General features: G+C 39.4%; 2 protein-coding genes across 3 annotated transcripts in view; one reads left to right on the top strand and one right to left on the bottom strand.

Moving 5' to 3' along the window:
- Positions 1 to 172, top strand: part of LOC126259440 (density-regulated protein homolog) — a 52185-nt gene extending 52013 nt beyond the window's left edge. For both annotated transcript variants that reach the window (XM_049956259.1, XM_049956266.1), the window contains exon 6: positions 13 to 172. In XM_049956259.1, the coding sequence (XP_049812216.1) occupies positions 13 to 57 (45 nt within the window). In that variant the 3' untranslated portion in view covers positions 58 to 172. The remainder of the gene's footprint in view (positions 1 to 12) is intronic.
- Positions 58 to 20327, bottom strand: LOC126259453 (DNA-directed RNA polymerase III subunit RPC9). The gene is made up of 5 exons (XM_049956278.1): positions 20170 to 20327; positions 20053 to 20089; positions 8887 to 8967; positions 8635 to 8787; positions 58 to 251 (listed from the first exon to the last, which is right to left on the bottom strand). The coding sequence occupies exons 1-5, from the start codon at positions 20175 to 20177 to the stop codon at positions 165 to 167; spliced, it is 366 nt and encodes a 121-aa protein (XP_049812235.1). The 5' UTR covers positions 20178 to 20327; the 3' UTR covers positions 58 to 164.
- Between the last annotated feature and the right edge of the window lie 261 nt (positions 20328 to 20588).

Raw genomic sequence — 20588 nt, 5'->3', positions numbered from 1 at the left:
TTCTCCTTCCAGATTGATGAAGACAGCATTGAAGATTTAGGAGATCAGAAGAGGTAGTGCAGTTATTATTTTTCTATTTATTGTAATAAATAATTATAATATTTATATTTGTGGAATTGGTCACTTGTATATGTTAACAAATAATAATAAAGGCAACCATGTATCTAAGTAACCAATTGACAGTCCTGCACAACCTGTAGCAATTGGTCAACTTGCTCATCTGTGAGTCTGTCTTCACTCTCTTCAACCATCTGGGGAGGAAAAAAAAATGAAATTGAAAACATGTTGGCTTTGCAAACTATTATAAACAGTTGTAATTTTTATCACACAGACTGAAAAATGTTGTGATGGAACCTTCGTTAATCACAGAACAATCACAATGACCTGTATATTACACACATTTATTTAATTATTTTCTGAAGTACAAAGAATTAATGTACAAACTTATGAATGTTGTCAGTTCCTTACAGGTTTTTAAGACTAAACACATAACTGTGAAGCTGAATAACTACTCTCTCCTAGCATTATTCTTCAAGTTGAAAGCTTTGGCTTCTTGACAACTGACCTTACAAGCTCATTCCATTTTATGTCACTTCGCAACATTATGCCTACATATTTAATGGATGTGACTATATGAAGAAGAGCACCACTAATACTGTATTTGTACATTATATGATTGTTCTTCCTATTATTTTGCATTAAATTACATTTTTCCATATTTAGAACAATCTCACGATTGCAGTACCAAATAGAAATCCTATCTGAGTCATCTTGTATCCTCCTACAATCACTCAATGATGACAGCATCTTCAGCAAATGGTCGCAGATTACTGCCCACCACATTCATCAGATTGTTTGTTTATGCAGAAAACAGGGGCATCCCAGAAGACATCTTTGTTTCCTATGCATACTTGCCATCCACAACAATGTATTGAGTTCTGTTAATTAAAGAAAAGCGTTTAAAGAAGTCTTCAAGCCTATTCCATATGCTTGGGCCTTTGTTAAAGTCTGCAGAGTGTCACTATATCAAACGCTTTATGAAAATCTGGGGATATGGAATCTGCCATTTGCTTTTCATTCTATGGCTCACAGGACATAATGTGAGAGGCAAGCTGAGTTTCACATAAGCGATGCTTTCTAAATCTGAGTCAATTTATGCATAGAAGTGATTCCTCTCTCAAGGAATTTCATTAGTCACTTTCCTTTGCCTGCATATACCCTCCCTTCTTCCCACTCTGGTACTGCACAGCTTCTATTCCACTAACTCATCCAGTCTTTTTACTTCTCTCCTTTTCTGCCTCCCTCCCCATCTAATCTCCCGACTGTACCGAGTTGCCCTACCCTTCTACTACCTTGTCCCTGTATGTTCTCATAAGCACCAATTTACCATCCCCCCACCCCTACCCTGCTAGCCCTCCCTTACCCCACCACCCAGATTGCTTCTACCATCATATGCTGTTGCTCACAGCCTGGCCCAAGCAGGCAGAGACAATGGTCATGTGTGTGTACAAGCTGAATGTGTGTGTTGGATAATTCAGGAGGCCTTTTAGGTGCGAACTTTATCCTTTTCATTATAATGTCAAGAAATTTAATATTCCCAAGAAATCTGCAGTAAACAGAAGATATGGATGTTGGTCATAATTGTGCAAGTCTGTACTTTTACCCTCCTTGCACACCAGAGTCACCTGCACTTTTTTCTTTTCACTTGTAACTTTCTGCTGGGTGAAATATATCCATAAAGTGTGAAATCTAAGAATGGGCTAATGTCAAAAGGATGGTTGTTGTTGTTGTTTTTGTTTTCAGTCCAGAGACTGGTTTGATGCAGCTCTCCATGCTACTCTATCCTGTGCAAGCTTCAGCATCTCCCAGTACCTACTGCAACCTACATCCCTCTGAATCTGCTTAGTGTATTCGTCTCTTGGTCTCCCTCGACGATTTTTACCCTCTACGCTGCCCTCCAATACTAAATTGGTGATCCCTTGATGCTTCAGAACATGTCCTACCAACCGATCCCTTCTTCTAGTCAAGTTGTGCCACAAACTCCTCCCCAATTCTATTTAGCACCTCCTCATTAGTTACATAATCTACCCATCTAATCTTCAGCATTCTTCTGTAGCACCACATTTAGAAAGCTTCTATTTTCTTTTTGTCCAAACTATTTATCGTCCATGTTTCACTTCCATTGAGTATATATTTAAGTGTCAGGAAGTTGTTTCTGAAAGTATTTGTTTCAGAAATGACTTCATGAGACTTAAATATACACTTGATGTTAACAACTTTCTCATTTTAAGAAATGCTTTCCTTGCCATTGCCAGTCTACTTTTTATATCATCTCTAGTTTGACCATCATCAGTTATTTTGCTCCCCAAATAGAAAAACTCATCTACTACTTTGTCTCATTTCCTGATCTAATTCCCTTAGCGTCACCCGACCATTACCCTCATTTTGTTGATGTTCATCGTATATCCTCCTCTGAAGACACTGTCCATTCCGTTCAATTGCTCTTCCAGGTCCTTTGCTGCCTCTGACAGAATTACAATGTCATCGGCGAACCTCAAAGTTTTTATTTCTTCTCTATGGATTTTAATTCCTACTCCGAACGTTTCTTTTGTTTCCTTTACTGCTTGCTCAATATACAGATTGAATAGCAATGCGGAGAGGCTACAATCCTGCCTCACTCCCTTCCCAACCACTGCTTCCCTTTCATACCCCTCGATTCTTATAACTGCCATCTGGATTCTGTACAAATTGTAAATAGCCTTTCGCTCCCTGTATTTTACCCCTGCCACCTTTAGAATTTGGAAGAGAGTATTCCAGTCAACATTGTCAAAAGCTTTGTCTAAGTCTACAAATGCTAGAAACATAAGTTTGCCTTTCCTTAATCTATTTTCCAAGACAAGACGTAGGGGCAGTATTGCCTCATGTGTTCCAACATTTCTACGGAATCCAAACTGATCTTCCCCGAGGTCGGCTTCTACCAGTTTTTCCATTCGTCTGTAAAGAATTCGCATTAGTATTGTGCAGCTGTGACTTATTAAACTGATAGTTTGGTAATTTTCACATCTGTCAACACCTGCTTTCTTTGGGATTGGAATTATTATATTCTTCTTGAAGTCTGAGGGAATTTCACCTGTCTCATACATCTTGCTCACCATCTGGTAGAGTTTTGTCAGGACTGGCTCTCCCAAGGCTGTCAGTAGTTCCAGTGGAATGTTGTCTACTCCCGGGGCCTTGTTTCGACTTAGGTCTTTCAGTGCTCTGTCAAACTCTTCATGCAGTATCATATCTCCTATTTCATCATCATCTACATTCTCTTCCATTTCTATAATATTGTCCTCAAGAACATCGCCCTTGTATAGACCCTCTATATACTCCTTCCATCTTTCTGCTTTCCCTTCTTTGCTTAGAACTGGGTTTCCATCTGAGCTTTTGATATTCATGCAAGTGGTTCTCTTTTCTCCAAAGGTCTCTTTAATTTGCCTGTAGGCAGTATCTATCTTACCCCTAGTGAGATAAGCCTCTGCATCCTTACATTTGTCCCCTAGCCATCCCTGCTTAGCCATTTTGCACTTCCTGTCAATCTCAATTTTGAGACGTTTGTATTCCTTTTTGCCTGCTTCACTTACTGCATTTTTGCATTTTCTCCTTTCATCAATTGAATTCAGTATCTCTTCTGTTACCCAAGGATTTCTATTAGCCCTCATCTTTTTACCTACTTGATCCTCTGCTGCCTTCACTATTTCATTCCTCAAAGCTACCCATTCTTCTTCTACTGTATTTCTTTCCCCCATTCCTGTCAATCATTCCCTAATGCTCTCCCTGAAAGACTCTACAACCTCAGGTTCTGTCAGTTTATCCAGGTCCCATCTCCTGAAATTTCCACCTTTTTGCAATTTCTTCAGTTTTAATCTACAGTTCATAACCAATAGATTGTGGTCAGAGTCCACATCTGCCCCTGGAAATGTCTTAGAATTTAAAACCTGGTTCTTAAATCTCTGTCTTACCATTATATAATCTATCTTAAACCTTCCAGTATCTCCAGGCCTCTTACATGTATACAACCTTCTTTCATTATTCTTGAACCAAGTGTCAAAAGGGTACTCCCTGCAAAACTGAAATTGGTATTTTCCACCTCGACCTGTATACTGACTGGCCCTAAAAGAGAGCTTAATAATGTGGGATCATGCTGTTTTCAGAGTGGGTTTGCTCAGATACCTGTTCACTGTCATCACACCAATGTTCACCCAGGGGCCCTCCTGCAATCCATGTTTACATGTTCAGCATCCTCACAAAACTTGCAACCTGGTACTCTGAATCTTATTTTCCCTGCAACCTAACAGCAGGTCTGTGTTCATATTCTTGTTCTCCTGCACCTACATTCCTCTACTCTGTAAGAGTCTCATCCTATCCTATTCTAGTTTAGATGACAACCAAATCTATTTGGAAATGAAGTTTCAATGTACTTGTCACCATTTCCCAGCACACTCTTGGTTTTCCCTTTTAAGTGGCATAGTTTAAATTTTTCACATAACTCTGCCTAAAGCCTACACATTTTCTCCTCGTGTTCTGTGGTTTACTGACATAATCTAAAATTCCACTGAAGATCTCCACTGACCACTGTTCTAACCCTGACGAAGTCACTATCTAAAATTCTTATTACTAAACACTTGACTGTTTAACCAACCTACAGCAGAACATCTGTTAAACTAAGTACACTTAAAATTTGTTTGTAACAGTAAGACCTGTGATCCAAGGATAGCAATACGTTCTCAATCCCTGGTTTGAACCCCATCACTGCTCAAATTTTGAATAAAAATCATCAGTCATGGCGATCGAGGACTTCTGACATAAGAAGTCACCCTTATACTGCCAATGGCCTTGTCAAAAGGGCAGAGGAGTGTACAGAGGTTCAGGCCCATCTCTTGTACTTGGGGTGGGAATCTGCACCTAAAAGGTGGAAGAATCAGCAATGATCAATGGCATGAGGATATGGAAGCCACTGCATTAAAGACAAACAATGTGTGTCCTGAATATCCACAGGACATGTGGCCTGTGACTGAAGAAGTGTCATGATCATCTCTCCATTCGAAAAGAATTAGACTAGAGTTGTGGCATGCAATGTCAGAAGTTTGAGCATGGTAAGGAAGCTAGAACATCTGAAAAGGGAAATGCTAAGTTTCAATCCACATATATTTGGTGCCAGGGAAGTGAAATGGAAAGAAGACAAGGATTTCTGGTCAGATGAGTACAGAATAATACAAACAGCAGCAGAAAATGATATAACGGATGTACAATTCATTATGAATACGAAGCTAGGGCAGAAAGTGAGTTACTATGAACAGTTCAGTGATAGGATTGTTTTCATCAGAACTGACAGCAAACCGACACTGACAACAATAGTTCAGGTATACATGCTGACATTGCAAGCAGAAGGTAAAAAGATGGGGAACGTATATGAGATGAAAATCTAAGTCATGGGGGATTGAAATGTGGTTGAAGGGGAAGGAGTAGAAGAAAGGGTTACAGGAGAATATTGGCTTGGTAGTACAAATAAGAGAGGAGAAAGACTAATTGGGTTCTGCAATAAATTTAAGAGGGTTAAAGGGAATGCTCTTCTCAAGAATCACTTGAGGAAGAGGTGGTATACCTGAAAAGACCAGAAGATATTGGAAGATTTCAGCTAGATTACATTATGGTCAGGCAGAGATTCTGAAAGCAGGTACTGGATTGTAAGCCATACCCAGAAGCAGATACACACCCTTAGTGTTATCGCCCTTGCTTTTAATTTCACCAAAGGTTGTTTTAACTCTTCTATATTCTGATTCAGTCCTTCCAACAATCTTTTCTTTTTTGATTCCTTCACATTTTTCCTGCAGCCATTTTGCATTGACTTAACCACATTTCCTGTTTATTTCATTCTTAAGTGATTTATATGCTGTATTCCTGTTTTTTCTTAAACATTTTGTACTTAGTATTGAAGTATTTCTTCTTTTACCTGTGGTTTCTTTGTAGTTATCTTCCTTGTACCTATGTTTTTCTTTCCCCACTTGTGCGATTGTCCTTTTTGAATATGTCCATTCCTCTTCACTGAACTGCCTATTGATTTATTCATTATAGCCTGATCTATAGACTCTCAGAACTTAAAGCACATCTCTTCATTCCTTAGTATTTCCGTATCCCACTTCCTATAACCCTCTTAAATTTATTGCAGAACCCAATTAGTCTTTCTCCTCTCTTGTTTGTACTACCAAGCCAATATTCTCCTGTAATCCTTTCTTCTACTCCTTCCCCTACTACTGCATTTCGGTCCCCCATGACTTAGATTTTCATCTCACTTTACGTACTAAATTACCTGTTCAATCTCCTCGTATACGTTCCCTATCTTTTTATCTTCTGCTTGCAATACCAGCATGTATACCTGAAATATTGTTGCCAGTGTTGGTTTGCTGTCAATTCTGATGAAAATAGCCCTGTCAATGAACTGTGAATTCCACTGTTAAATGCAGAAGAGAGAGCAGATAGGTGGAAAGAGTACACTTAGGGGCTTCTATGAGAGCAAGGACTAACTTGATGATGTGACAAGAAGATAGGGGATCCAGAATTAGAATTAAGAAGAGCTTTGGAAGACTTAAAAACAAATAAGGCAGAAAAGATAGATCACATTCTATTAGAATTTCTAAAATTATTGCGGAAGTGGCAACAAAATGATTATTCACATTGGTGTGTAGAATGTATGAGACTGGTGATATACCAACACTTTGTTGGAGAAAAATCATCCACACAATTCTCAAGATTGGAAGACCCAAGTGCGAGAATTATGACACAATAAGCTTAACAGCTCATGCATCCACATTGCCGACAAGAATAATATACAGAAAAAGGGGAAAGAAAATTTAGGATCCTTTAGGTGATGACCAGTTTGGCTTTAGGAAAGGTAAAGGCACCAGAGAAGCAGTTCTGCTGTTGGGGTTGATAATGGAAGCAAGACTACAGAAAAATCGACACACATTCACACAATTTGGTGACCTGGGAAAAGTGCTAAATGGTGCAAGATGTTTGAAAGCAAGAGAAAAATTGGGGGAAGCTATAGGGAAATAAAGATAATAAACAATATGAACAAGACGAGTGGAAGACAAAGAACGATGTGCACAGATTTAAAAGGGTGTAAGAAAGAGATGTAGTCGTCTGCCCCTACTGTTCAACATATGTGTGAAAAGAAGCAATGATGGAAATAAAAGAAAGGTTCAAGAATGGGATTAAAACTCAAGATGAAAGGATGTCAATGTTAAGATACACTGATGACATTGCTATCCTCAATAAAAGTGGAGAAGAATTACAGGATCGGTTGAGTGGAATGAACAATCTAATGAGTACAGAACATGTATTGAGAGTAAATCGAAGAAATATGAAAGTAATGAGGAGTGGCAGAAATGAGAACAATGAGAAAATCAACTTCACGATTGATGATATAGGAAGTAGATGGAAATGGAAATTCCATGTGGCTAGGGCCTCCTGTCAGGTAGACCGTTCGCCTGGTGCAAGTCTTTTGAGTTGACACCACTTCGGCGACTTGCGTGTCGATGGGGATGAAATGGTGATAAGGACAACACAACACCCAGTCCCTGAGCGTAGAAAATCTCCAATCCAGCCGGGAATTGAACCCGGGCCATTAGGTACGACATTTCATTGCGCTGACCACTCAGCTACCTGAGGCGGACAGGAAGTAGATGAAGTTAAGGAATTGGTTACCTAGGCAATAAGATAACCCATGATGGACACAGCAAGGACAACATAAAAAGGATACTAGATACTGGCAAACAGGGCATTAGTGGCCAAGAGATAGTCTACTAGTATCAAACATATGTCTTAATGTGAGGAAGAAATTTCTGAGAATGTACATTTCGAGCATAGCATTATCTGGTAGTGAGACATGGACTGGGGGAAAGCCAGGACAGAGGAGAATTGAAGCATTTGAGATAGGGCACTAAAGAAGAATGTTGAAAATTAGGTGGGCTGATAAGGAAGTAATGAGGAGGTTCACCACAGAACCAGTGAGGAAAGGAATATTTGGAAAATACTGACAAGAAGAAGGGGCAGGATGATAGGGCATTTGATAAGACATCACGGAATAATTTCCATGGGACCAGAGGGAGCTGTAGAGGGTAAAAACTGTAAAGGAAGACAGAGATTTCGGTACATCCAGCAAAAAATTGAGGATGCAGCTTGCAAGTGCTACTACGAGATGAAAAGGTTGGCACAGGAGAGGATTCATGGTGGGCCGCATCAAACGATTCAGAAGACTTAAAGAAAAAAATACATCAACGTTTATTATTATCACTTATTTATGAAAGTGGAATTCATATTAATCATATGGTTTTATGTTTCCAACTTGCATTCACTTTTTAAAACTTTGCTTAATCATTAAATCCTGTCAACGAACACAGAGTGAGTTGTGCAGAAATGTGACAGTACAATGCATACTTCTCAACATTGGCAGGAGTGGAATACACTGTGATTGTCAATTCTGATTTGAAAAATCTATCTAGCTTATTGTGACAAGTTGAGCTTTAAAATTTTGATAAGAAAGCCACTATAGGTTAAGTTGTATAAAAATTAAGAACAGCTTCATTTTACCAGTTGTATTTCCAAAGGTGTTGTTGGTGGATTGTTAAGCAACATAACTTTCTCTGATTTTGTTAATTTGAAAGGCTCAAGTGCACGCAGAAAATTTTCAATAATTTCTGGTGTCTGCTGACTGCAAGGAGTATCTTGCAAGTAGCGTGTAGTCTGGAATATGAAAATCACAATTAAGCATGACCATACCTTTTGATCAGAGCAAATCTTCAAACCATTTATACTGGAAGGTACAAAACAAAATTGTGTTACCTCGTAAGTGATAGTGGCTAGTTGACCAAATGCATTACTATGCTGTTTTTTTCCTCGAATTTCTTGTAACAAGATCCACACCTTTAAAATAAGAGACAAATGAAATATTAATGCAATCTAAAACAAAATCAAAATGTTACGATTACAGAGAATACTAAATAATAAATTCTTAGGTAGGTGTGCCGCCCCCCCCCCCCCCCCCCCTTGATGTTTGACACGTTGACTGGCATAAGGCCGGTTGTGGCAGCACTGCAGAGCCGTCTGCTGTGCCCACTGCCGGCCACAGGGCAGTCGATGTGTTCAGCAGTTTCTTAATTTCTTTTTCCCTATGTTTTTTTTCCCTCCAAATAACATGTAACATCTCTTTACAACAATAAAAAATATTTTTACCCACTTGTCGTGCCTTCTTAATATTAGCAACATCCTTTGAAGATGAATGCTCTGAAGTATAGTCTTCTCTTTCTTAACTGGTGGTGTTTTCTATCTACATCTATATTCCGCAAACCACCATGAGGTGCATGGCAGTGGGTACATCACTTGGACCAGTTATTAGGGTTTGTTCATGTTCCATTCATGTACGGAACGGGGGAAGAATGACTGTTTGAATGCCTCTGCATGTGCACTAATTATTCTAATCTAATCCTCACAATCCCTGTTTGAGCAATACGTAAGGGATTGTACTATAGCCCTAGAGTAATCATTTAAAGCCAGTTCTTGAAACTTTGTTAATAAACTTTCTTGGGATAGTTTACATCTGTCTTCAAGAGTCTGTTATTTCAGTTTCTCTGTGACAATCTCCCATGGATTAAACAAACCTGTGACCATTTGTGCTGCCCTTCTCTGTATACGTTTAATATCCCCTGTTAATCTTATCTGGTACGGGTCCCACACACTTTAGAATTTTTCTAGGATGGGTCACAGGAGTAATTTGTAAGCAATCTCTTTTTGTAGACTGATCCACTTCCCCAGTATTCTACCAATAAAATGAAGTCTACCACCTGTTTTACCCATGACTGAACCTATGTGATCATTCCATTTCATATCCCTACAAAGTGTTGCATCCACGTATTTGTATGAATTGGTCGATTCCAGCAGTGACTCATTGATATTATAGAAGACCACATTTTTTTGTTTTGTGAAGTGCAAAATTTTACATTTCTAAACATTCAGAGCAAGTTGCCAATCTCTGCGCCATGTTGAAATCTTATCAAGATTTGACTGAATGTTTATGCAGCTCCTCTCAATAGTACTTCATTATAGATGACTGCATCATCTGCAAAAAGCCTGATTTTACTAATAATGTTGTCTGTCATTAATGTGGAACATGAACAGCAAGGGACCCAACATGCTTCCCTGTGACACACCTGAAGTTACTTCTACATCTGATGATGACTCTCCATTGAAGATAACATGCTCTGCTGCAGTTCTTTAAGACTATGAGGGTTGTTGTGATACACCTTAGACTTTAGGGCTCCCAACACAAAGTAATCGCACACTGACAGGTCAGGTGACCTGGGTGACGAGCTAGGGTCATGGCCAGACTGACCTCTGCTAACTACTCTGTCAGGTATGAAGATTGTGTACACGTGCTCAAAGGAACCAGTGTGGATCATGTGGTGGGTGTACATGTGGTATTTCCACTCATTCAAAACACACTTATTTGCCCCACCCCCTGTACAATTAAAGCATACATGCCTGGAGAAAATGAAGTATCCTCAAGAACATGGAATTGAACATCACTGTGTTTTACTAGGCATGGCTCACTGACTCTTTATTATCTCTGAACTGACAGTGGGACCTACAGTTTAATACGACAGACCAAGCCTCAACTTGCTGTAAGTAGGATTAATATTTGTAAAAACTTTTCTGCAATACACAACACACCTTCAGTAATATGTTGATAGCACTGTTGTGCAAGTATACAAATGGAACCGACTGTAGACAGTAATTTACCTGACTCCAGACAAAGGTAAACTCTATGATGTAAGCCGATGATCAGGCAATTGGCCTGGCTGTAATTCAAGTACAGCCATTTGTTGAAGCGGCACTACGGAATATCAGACCAGCTGTGTGGCTGGATTGAAGAGTTTTTAGCAAACAGAACACAGCATGTTGTTATCAATGGAGAGACGTCTACAGACGTTAAAGTAACCTCGGGCGTGCTACAGGGGAGTGTTATGGGACCATTGCTTTTCACAATATATATAAATGACCTATTAGATAGTGTCGGAAGTTCCATGCGGCTTTTCGCGGATGATGCTGTAGTATACAGAGAAGTTGCAGCATTAGAAAATTGTAGCGAAATGCAGGAAGATCTGCAGCGGATAGGCACTTGGTGCAGGGAGTGGCAACCGTCCCTTAACATAGACAAATGTAATGTATTGCGAGTACATAGAAAGAAGGATCCTTTATTGTATGATTATATGATAGCGGAAGAAACACTGGTAACAGTTACTTCTGTAAAATATCTGGGAGTATGCGTGCGGAACGATTTGAAGTGGAATGATCATATAAAATTAGTTGGTAAGGCGGGTACCAGGTTGAGATTCATTGGGAGGGTGCTTAGAAAATGTAGTCCATCAACAAAGGAGGTGGCTTATAAAACACTCGTTCGACCTATACTTGAGTATTGCTCATCAGCGTGGGATCCGTACCAGATCGGGTTGATGGAGGAGATAGAGAAGATCCAAAGAAGAGCAGCGCATTTCGTCACAGGGTTATTTGGTAACCGTGATAGCATTACGGAGATGTTTAATAAACTCAAGTGGCAGACTCTGCAAGAGAGGCGCTCTGCATCGCGGTGTAGCTTGCTCGCCAGGTTTCGAGAGGGTGCGTTTCTGGATGAGGTATCGAATATATTGCTTCCCCCTACTTATACCTCCCGAGGAGATCACGAATGTAAAATTGGAGAGATTAGAGCGTGCACGGAGGCTTTCAGACAGTCGTTCTTCCCGCGAACCATATGCGACTGGAACAGGAAAGGGAGGTAATGACAGTGGCACGTAAAGTGCCCTCCGCCACACACCATTGGGTGGCTTGCAGAGTATAAATGTAGATGTAGATGTAGGAGGGGGATGGTAGTGGACCTCCAGCCACCTTTTACATCTGGCTAAGATTCCTGGCACTCATTTGACCCAGAGGAGCTGGTGAACAAGGAAAAATCCTTGCCCCTATCTGTGACTGAACCCTGGGCCTTCAGGGCCAGAGTGTAGTGCTCTACACCCTACAGACAACCACAGCCAGGTTTCTGACTTATCGTTGCTTGAAGCCATTATATATTGTGTACAGATAGTGAGAGGTGGGGTGTAGGGAATATTAAATATTTTCATGTGCCTGACGAGATGCAGATAGAAAAAGAAAGAAAAACAATTCCTGTTTTGTGTAGTGGTTAGACAATCACTGAAACTTAATATCACATTGTTTGCAGCTATTAATTGTAATTAGCTAATTTGAAACTGAATCCAGCAGAAATTATGGAAAGATGACATTTGCAATAACTAATTAGATGGCTTTCTTCAATTGAATCATGTATGCATTATCTGTTACTGACAGTGGTGGTGAGGTTTGCAAAAGAAAAGGAAACATTATCTATAAGCAATGAATATTTACTGGAGTCATTGTTGATTATATACTGTTAATTGGAAGACTTAGCACTTCATATGTCATCCTGAGGAACACAGTTCTGTTAGAAAAAATGGTCAGAGTGTGTCATAAACTGAATGTCAAAAGTCATGGTTCAGTATGCAGAAAACTAAAATCCCATTCTTGGAGTTGATAGACGTTACATCTTAATTTAATGTACTATCACAATTTCTCACAATTACAATAAGTAGGTAAAATGCTGCACATATAGGAATGATTTGCTTCACTGTTTCTAAAACCTATTGTCAATAGGTCTCTTCGAAAAGTAAGCAGCTGATTGATACTCGTGATCGGGAGTCTATTACAGGTCACATATACTATCTGAGAACACATCTATCACTAACTGGAAGTAAGTCAGTTTTGTTTTCAAAGAGCCATCTTAACTGATCTAAATGAGGCTTCAGGGAAACTGTGAACAACCCAGATATTACGAAAATGGTGCAGGAGAACAACTATCTTAATTGTTACAGAATGCCATGTGTATCTTGCCCAACCCTGGAACAGCCCAACAAGGAAAGTGTTAAAAGCTTTTAAAGGGGTAGGTCAGTTTACCCTCTTCCCAAGTGGGCCCGATTAAATGATCTAGCTTACCATAAGAGATCAAGTCACAAAAGTGCTTGAGGCCTACCACTATTTACACTATTGCTGTTCCCCAATATTTTTCTCCCCATCCCAGAAAAATGCTCCTAACTTATGTCAACATGTTTTTTTAATGATTTAGAATAATGGCTAAACATTACAAAATCACTGCATGCCTGCTCATTATACTTGATTTACCACTGTCTTTTGAAAACTTCCAAGTTTCTTTGAACTCAGCCCACAATTTCTTGAAACTTCAAAAATGCACTGCCAGCCTGCAACATTAATTACACTATCAATGGAGAAATTTTCTTCCAGTATAAGTCTTTGATGTTGTTGTGGCACTAAAATGCAACTGTTTTTCTCTAAACATATGCAGACTCAGCTTCACTATCCTCTTTTGAGTACAGCAGTATTGAAGCCTGGCAGGAAGCTGATGTGCACTTGGGGTAATAATCACTTAACCACTGAACTTGTAGAAAAGACAGAGAAGATATTTGCAGTACAATGTGGGCCTTGTTATCTTTAAAGAAGGAGGCAGCACAATGGAGTTCTTTGACAAACTTTACAAAAACTGCCAAGTGGTTCTTCTGATCAACATAGCACAATTATGTTATAAAATGTCAATTACAATGATGTGATACTGTAAAAGGAAGCACTCACTCACACACACACACACACACACACACACACACACACACATATATATATATATATATATATATATATATATATATATATATATATATATATATATATATATATATAAATCATACTTCACTTATTTTAGTTCCCTATGAAGATATACGAGGGTATTCAATAAGTAATGCAACACTTTTTTTCCTTGGCCACTTTCAAGTAAAGAAACGTCGAATTTACTGTGGGACATCGTAAAATATTCATGCTTCAGCCCCTGTAGTTTCATGAAGTTCTGACAGGTTACGTCGCTATACGTAGCCTTCAAAACGGTGTCTGCAACAGATGTGTTCCAAGCAGAGAGCTCTCATTGAGTTTCCTTTGGCAGAAAACCAGAGCATTGCAAATATTAATAGGTGCTTGCAGAAAGTCTACAGAGACCTGGCAGTGAACAAAAGCACAGTGAGTCATTGAGTACGGTGTCAGTCACCATCGCAACAAGGTCACACAAACCTGTCCAATCTCCGCATCATTGTTGGCTGCACACAGCTGTGACTCCTCAATGCTCGAACATGCCAACACTCTCATTTGAGGTGATCGACAGATTCCAAACAAACACCATGCTGCACAATAGATGTCTCTGTTGGTAGTGCCGAAATTCATCCACGAGTTTGGGTACTCAAAGGTGTGTATCCATTGGGTTCCTATATGTCTAACAGAATACCAAAAAGAACAGTGAAGGACCAGCTGTGCGGTACTGCTCGTGTGTTACAAGGACGATTGTGGCAAATTATTTATTTATTTATTTTTTCTTTTCTTCAAACATTGTCGCAGGTGATGAAATATGTGTCCATTATTTTGATTCAGAGACAAAATGGCAATCCAAGGAGTAGCACCATCCCACCTCTCCTCCAAAGAAAAGATCAACTCTGAAGTTAATTGTTCTACCAACAGGAAATTGAAGAAATGACTTCAGCATATTCGTTGCCACAAAAATGTAACTGTAGTAGTAGTAGTAGTAGTAGTAGTAGTACTCCATGACAATGCAAGGCCTCATAGAAGACTACGCACCTGAGAGGAGCTCATAAAACTTCATTCGACTCTTATCCCTCATTCACCCTACATCCTTGATCTCGCACCTTCGGACTTTCATCTGTGAGGTCCAAAGAGGGAGCCACTCTGGTGGAAGCAGAATTAGATAATGGGTAGGTTATTGATGCAGGAAGATGTAGGCTCTGATGTTGACCAGTAGACTGGTAGTACCATGCAGGCATACAGACATGCCCTCCCAGTAAGGTGGCATAAGGCCATTAACAGAGATTGTTGGGGAAAAAGGAGGGGGGGGGGGATAATAAGGTGTATTTAAATACTAAATAAAACCAAGCTGCTTTAGAAGCAAGATGTTCCATTCATTATTTATTGACCGCCTCTGATAGAACTGTAGTTTATCAATGTCAGGATATTTGACATGCGACTCCAGGAAATGCACGTGCAAAGGAGTTTTGCAAGCAACAGCTGGAATTATTCAGCATGAACTTTGAATACTTTCATGTTTCATTGAATCATGGAGCCAATATACACTGGTGCACCAAAGAAATTGGTATAGGTGTGCGTTTTCAAATACGGAGAGATGTAAACAGGCAGAATATAGCACTGCGGTTGGCATCACCTATATAAGGCAACAAGTGTCTGGGACAGTTGTTAGATAGGTTGCTGCTGCTACAATGGCAGGTTATCAAGATTTAATTGAGTTTGGATGTGGAGTTATAGTCGGCGAATGAGTGATGGGACACAGCATCTCCGAGGTAGTGATGAAGTGGGGATTTTCCCGTAAAAATATTTCACAAGTGTACTGTGAATATCAGGAATTCAGTAAAACATAAAATCTCAGACATTGCTGCAGCTGGAAAAAGGCCCTGCAAGAATGGGGCCACACACTGTCAGGTGGCTTGCGGAGTATGGATGTAGATGTAGAATGCCAACTGAAGAGAATTGTTCAATGTAACAGAAGTGCAACCCTTCCACAAATTGCTGCAGATTTCAACGCTGGGCCATCAAGTGTCAGCGTGCAAACCATTCAACGAAACAACATCGATACGGGTTTTTGAAGCTAAGAACCCACGTGTGTACCATTGATGACTGCATGACACAAAGCTCCCAGGGGCCTGTGAACACTGACATTGGACTGTTGCTGACTGGAAACATTTTGCCTGGTCTGATGAGTCTCATTTCAGATTGTACTGAATGGATGAATGTGTACAGGTATGCAGACAGCCTCATGAATCCAAGGACCCTGCTTGCCAGCAGCGGCTGTTCAAGATGGTGGAGGCTCTGTAATGGTGTGTGGTGTGTGCAGTTGGAGTGATATGGGACCCCTGAACTGTCTAGATATGACTCTTACAAGTGGCACATACGTAATCATCCTCTCTCATCACCTGCATCCATTCATGTCCATTGTGCATTCCAACAGACTTCGGTAATTCCAGCAGGACAATGACATACCACACATCCAGAATTGGTACCGAGTGGCTCCAGGAAAACTCTTCTGAGTTTAAACACTTCTGCTCGCCACCAAACTCCCCAGACATGAACATTATTGAACACATCTAGGATACCTTGCACCGTGCTGTTCAGAACAGATCTCCACCCCTTGTACTCTTATGGATTTATCGACAGCCCTGCAGGATTCATGGAGTTCAAATGGCTCTGAGCACTATGCGACTTAACTTCTGAGGTCATCAGTTGCCTAGAACTTCGAACTAATTAAACCTAACTAACCTAAGACATCACACACATCCATGCCCGAGGCAGGATTCGAACCTGTGACCGTAGTGGTCGCTCTGCTCCAGACTGTAGCGCCTAGATTGGCACGGCCACTCTGGCCGGCGATTCATGGTGTCGATTCTCTCCAGCACTACTTCAGGTATTAGTTGAGGCCATGTCACATTGTGCTGTGGGCAGTTCTGCATGCTCACAGGGGCCTTACACAATATTAGGCAGATGTACCAGTTTCACTGGCTCTCTTCAGTGTATGATTTGGTTCATCCTTTTCTTTGAATGTTGTTTGCAAGTCTGAGGTTTTTGTGCAGAGGTGAAATGACTTGTGATTATTCAAATGTATCTTTATCATGGTATTATCATTTCCATTAGACATAATGGTATCAGTTGATAATCCAATCCCCTCCCCCTTTTCCCTCGTCCCTTCTTTTTTTTTTTTATTCTGTACAAAATTTTACCATCAAATTTAGACACACTGATTATTAGCAAATGGTTAATGCCTTCAATGGTTAATTGGCTTTTGGGAAGATATGTTAAAATCTTTAACTCCAGGTGGATTCAATAGCTTATCTAAATTTGTGTGAAAGAAAAATGTTCTGGGTATGATTGCTCTTAAGGTTCTCAGAGGGTACCCAGACAGTTTCCTTACTGAATATTATCCAAGTAGATTACACATCCAAGGTTGCGCTCTTTCACAAGACGAAACTAATGCAATAATATAACGCAACAATTAGTTACATAGCTGAGGTCAAAATTTTTGGTGAATTCCACAGTCTGTATCAAAACTCAAAACTAGACGTTTCCTTAAGCACTATTTTATGCACTTGGTGAAATCCAACTAGTTCTAGTCACCATAGCCCTGAGGGGCGTACAAAGAGCATAGTTTCACACACCTCAGTTTCATATCTGACAGTGCGTCTATTGAATACAAATTGTCAGGAGACAAAGTGCAGTCTTTGTATGGTGTTTCCAATGTCATGTGACCATGTAAACAGTATGGAACTTTCTGAACATTTTGAATGAATATTTACAATTATGAGCTAGTTGTTCTGGATACCTCTATTTTATTGTATTCCATAGCTAACAGTTACTTGTGCAGTCACAAAGTGTCATATGACAAAGGAAGATGATAGTATATGTGGGTCAAAGTTCCAAAACAATGTGCCTTGATTGTCTACTAAACTTAAGGATAAAATGAAACACCATAACACTAAATCGGTGACAGACACGTTTCAATTAGTGTTCCATGCATCATAATTAAGAAGGATGGAGAGTGCTGAACAACACAATATACAGGAAGCCTGTGTAGGTGGACCAATATTTGCATAGTCTATCAACTCATCATCTGAGCGACAGAGCTATAGTAAGTACCCTTTAACTTGGCTAACTTCCTGTGCAAGGCTACATATCTTAAAACTCTCAAAAATGATGAAAAGAAGCTAGCCTGAAGCAGAAATTTAAATTATTGCAACGGTAAAAGTCTAGATCAGAACCAGTGGTGTACTTAAATGTGTTTAATGCAGCATGTTGTCAGCACTTGCCATGAGATATGATGGTAATGAAAGGGGGAGGGGGGGGGTTTCGTCATTTGCTGGCTCTATACAACCAATGAGAGAGCAGTGGACAGACAATGTTTAAAATCAAGAGACAATATACTGCGACCTAAGAAATATTAAGACATTCAGAAAAAAACAGTGAAATGATTCCCACAGCCAAAATTATGACTATTTTATTTTTAGCAATTAAAGCTGTTTCATTGGGCCCCGATTTAACGACAACCTCGTAATAACACTGTCCTGAATGGCGCTGGGCCTGATTTAAACTTAGCCCAAGGAATCCTACAACATGTTCAAAGTGTTGCAGACAGGAATATAGAAACATACATTCGAAAGCAGAAAGTAGATCATCAATTTTACAAACATGGATGTTATCTCTGAAGTAGCAAATACTGCACTTAGATCCTAATTACGCAGGAATCGACAAATATATCAAAAGTTTAACAGGAAGGAAGGAAGCAAGCAAGTCGGCCAGCTAGCTCAAAAATAAACATTACGTGGATGGGTTTTATGTGAAATCAATGCTGCAACAAATACCAAACATATACTCAACAAAGGTAACTAATTCATTTACTTATGAGCTTTAACTTTTTGGGAAAATAAGGTCATCATAAATTAATTAGGCCTACTTAGAAAAAATTATCATTAAAAAAAAAATCAATGACCTTCAGTTGTATTCAAATTAAATGTCTTTCTGAATCCTGACAGAGGGACTACTAGATGTATTTGGATACATCAAGGCATCATGCATCATATAACTGCTGACCAATTATGGGGAAAGGAGTTGTCATTTGCATGAAGTGGAGACGAACATATAAAAACAATGGTATTCTGCAGCTTTCAAGATTTTGAAGTTCGTCAACAAAAACGATTAATATTTGAAAATTTAATTGGATAGATAAAAAATCTACTGCAAACTGAAATACCTTTTAATGTGTATGTGCATTCTTCTGCCACCACTTGGTGAGTACTTTCTTTATCTATCCAATTACTTGCCACACCAGTTCCTGTCAGATCACTTAAGTGCTACTGGGCTGGGCTAGCTCCTGGATGGGTGACCATCCGGTCTGCCAAGGACTGTTGGCAAGTGAGGTGCACGTAGCCCTTGTGAGGCAAAATGAGGAGCTTCTTGATTGAGAAGTAGTAGCTCTGGTCTTGTAAACTAACAAATCGGCTAGGAAAGTGCTCTGTTGAGCACATGCTCCTCCATATCTGTATCCAGTGATGCCTGTGGGTTAAGGATGACACGGTGGCCAGTCAATACTGTTAGGCCTTCATGGCCTGTTCGGGCATAGTTTAATTTTTTTAATTATTCAGATTCTGAAGTTTGCATTACACAGAACCTATGAAACTAGTATTAACATGACAACATACAAGGATAAATTGTTTATAAACAATGTGGGTTTATTAAATTCTCAACCTGGGGATGAAGGAATACCAGCTATTCTCTATCTCCATCTAACCTAAATCTCCATAGACAATTTGTGAACAGGATTGTGCAAACTAATATCACTATTTCGTAAGAGAGAATGCTTTGCAACCTTCACATTGTGAAATATTGTAAATGATATGGTTAGCGCCTGTCAAATTGCGCTCTTCAACTGCCGATCTTTAATATCATGAGGTTCAACATAAATAACGATAGGCCCTAATTAGAAAACAACATGGACTAAATGAAAAACTAATTAGGATATGCATGAAGTGCAGGTGTGCTACAAATTGTACAGGTGCACACAATGCCATTATAATAGATATAAAATATCTTCTGAAACACAACCATACGTTAAAAAAAAAATATAGTTCTTATAATAGTACCAGTACCTTTTGTCGGCAGTCCAAAATTCTGGGTTAGGTCACTCTTAGCATCATGAATTATATCTCAAGAAGGAAGAGAGTTTACCATAGCATACGTACATTATTCATCATAATGAGTAACACTTAAATTACTTGAGCACAACCAATAAGCAAAACTTACCTCATAATTGCTGAGAATTGCAGCGTTGGCATTTATTCTGAAGAAAAAAAATATTGGGTAATAAACGTGAGCATAAAAAAAGTATAAGTTAGAAATTCAATAACAACTTTTACGTACGTCTCCATTACGCATGAACGCTCCGAACGCTAGTCCACAACACAGCTGGTACAAACATAAACAACGAAGTACACAACCCGTTCTTAACTACTCAATGAATGTAGTACAAAGAGAAAACTACGTCAATGAACAGCTGACATTTTTGATATAAAATATGTAACTACGAAAGTACCTCGTAATTTTTTAAAGTAAAAGGAACCAATTTAGATATATCATAGTTTTTCCGTCAAACTGCACCACAGAATTTAAGAGACACAAAGTTTTCGTCCTATCACTACATAGACCAACCAAAATTGTTCAGATTTTAGTCTTTCGTTTCACTGGTGCTTCTAGAATAAATGCTATTAGAGACTTACTGTCCATTTCCGAAATATTTTCCTGCTGTCTTACGTGTCACGATATTTATCTTCATCTTCTCT

The sequence above is a fragment of the Schistocerca nitens genome, chromosome 1 (genome assembly GCF_023898315.1).
Source record: "Schistocerca nitens isolate TAMUIC-IGC-003100 chromosome 1, iqSchNite1.1, whole genome shotgun sequence".
NCBI classification, from domain to species: domain Eukaryota; kingdom Metazoa; phylum Arthropoda; class Insecta; order Orthoptera; family Acrididae; genus Schistocerca; species Schistocerca nitens.
The sequence above is the reverse complement of the archived record's forward strand: the minus strand, read 5'-3'. Positions and strand labels throughout refer to the sequence as shown.

What these genes read in the sequence shown, in the direction of transcription:
- LOC126259453 (XM_049956278.1), bottom strand. An exon ending in TAGCCACTATCACTTACGAG is followed by an intron (nt 8,788 to 8,886) that starts GTAACACAATTT and finishes TTCATATTCCAG; the next exon opens with ACTACACGCTACTTGCAAGA. An exon ending in CACCTTTGGAAATACAACTG is followed by an intron (nt 252 to 8,634) that starts GTAAAATGAAGC and finishes TTTCCTCCCCAG; the next exon opens with ATGGTTGAAGAGAGTGAAGA.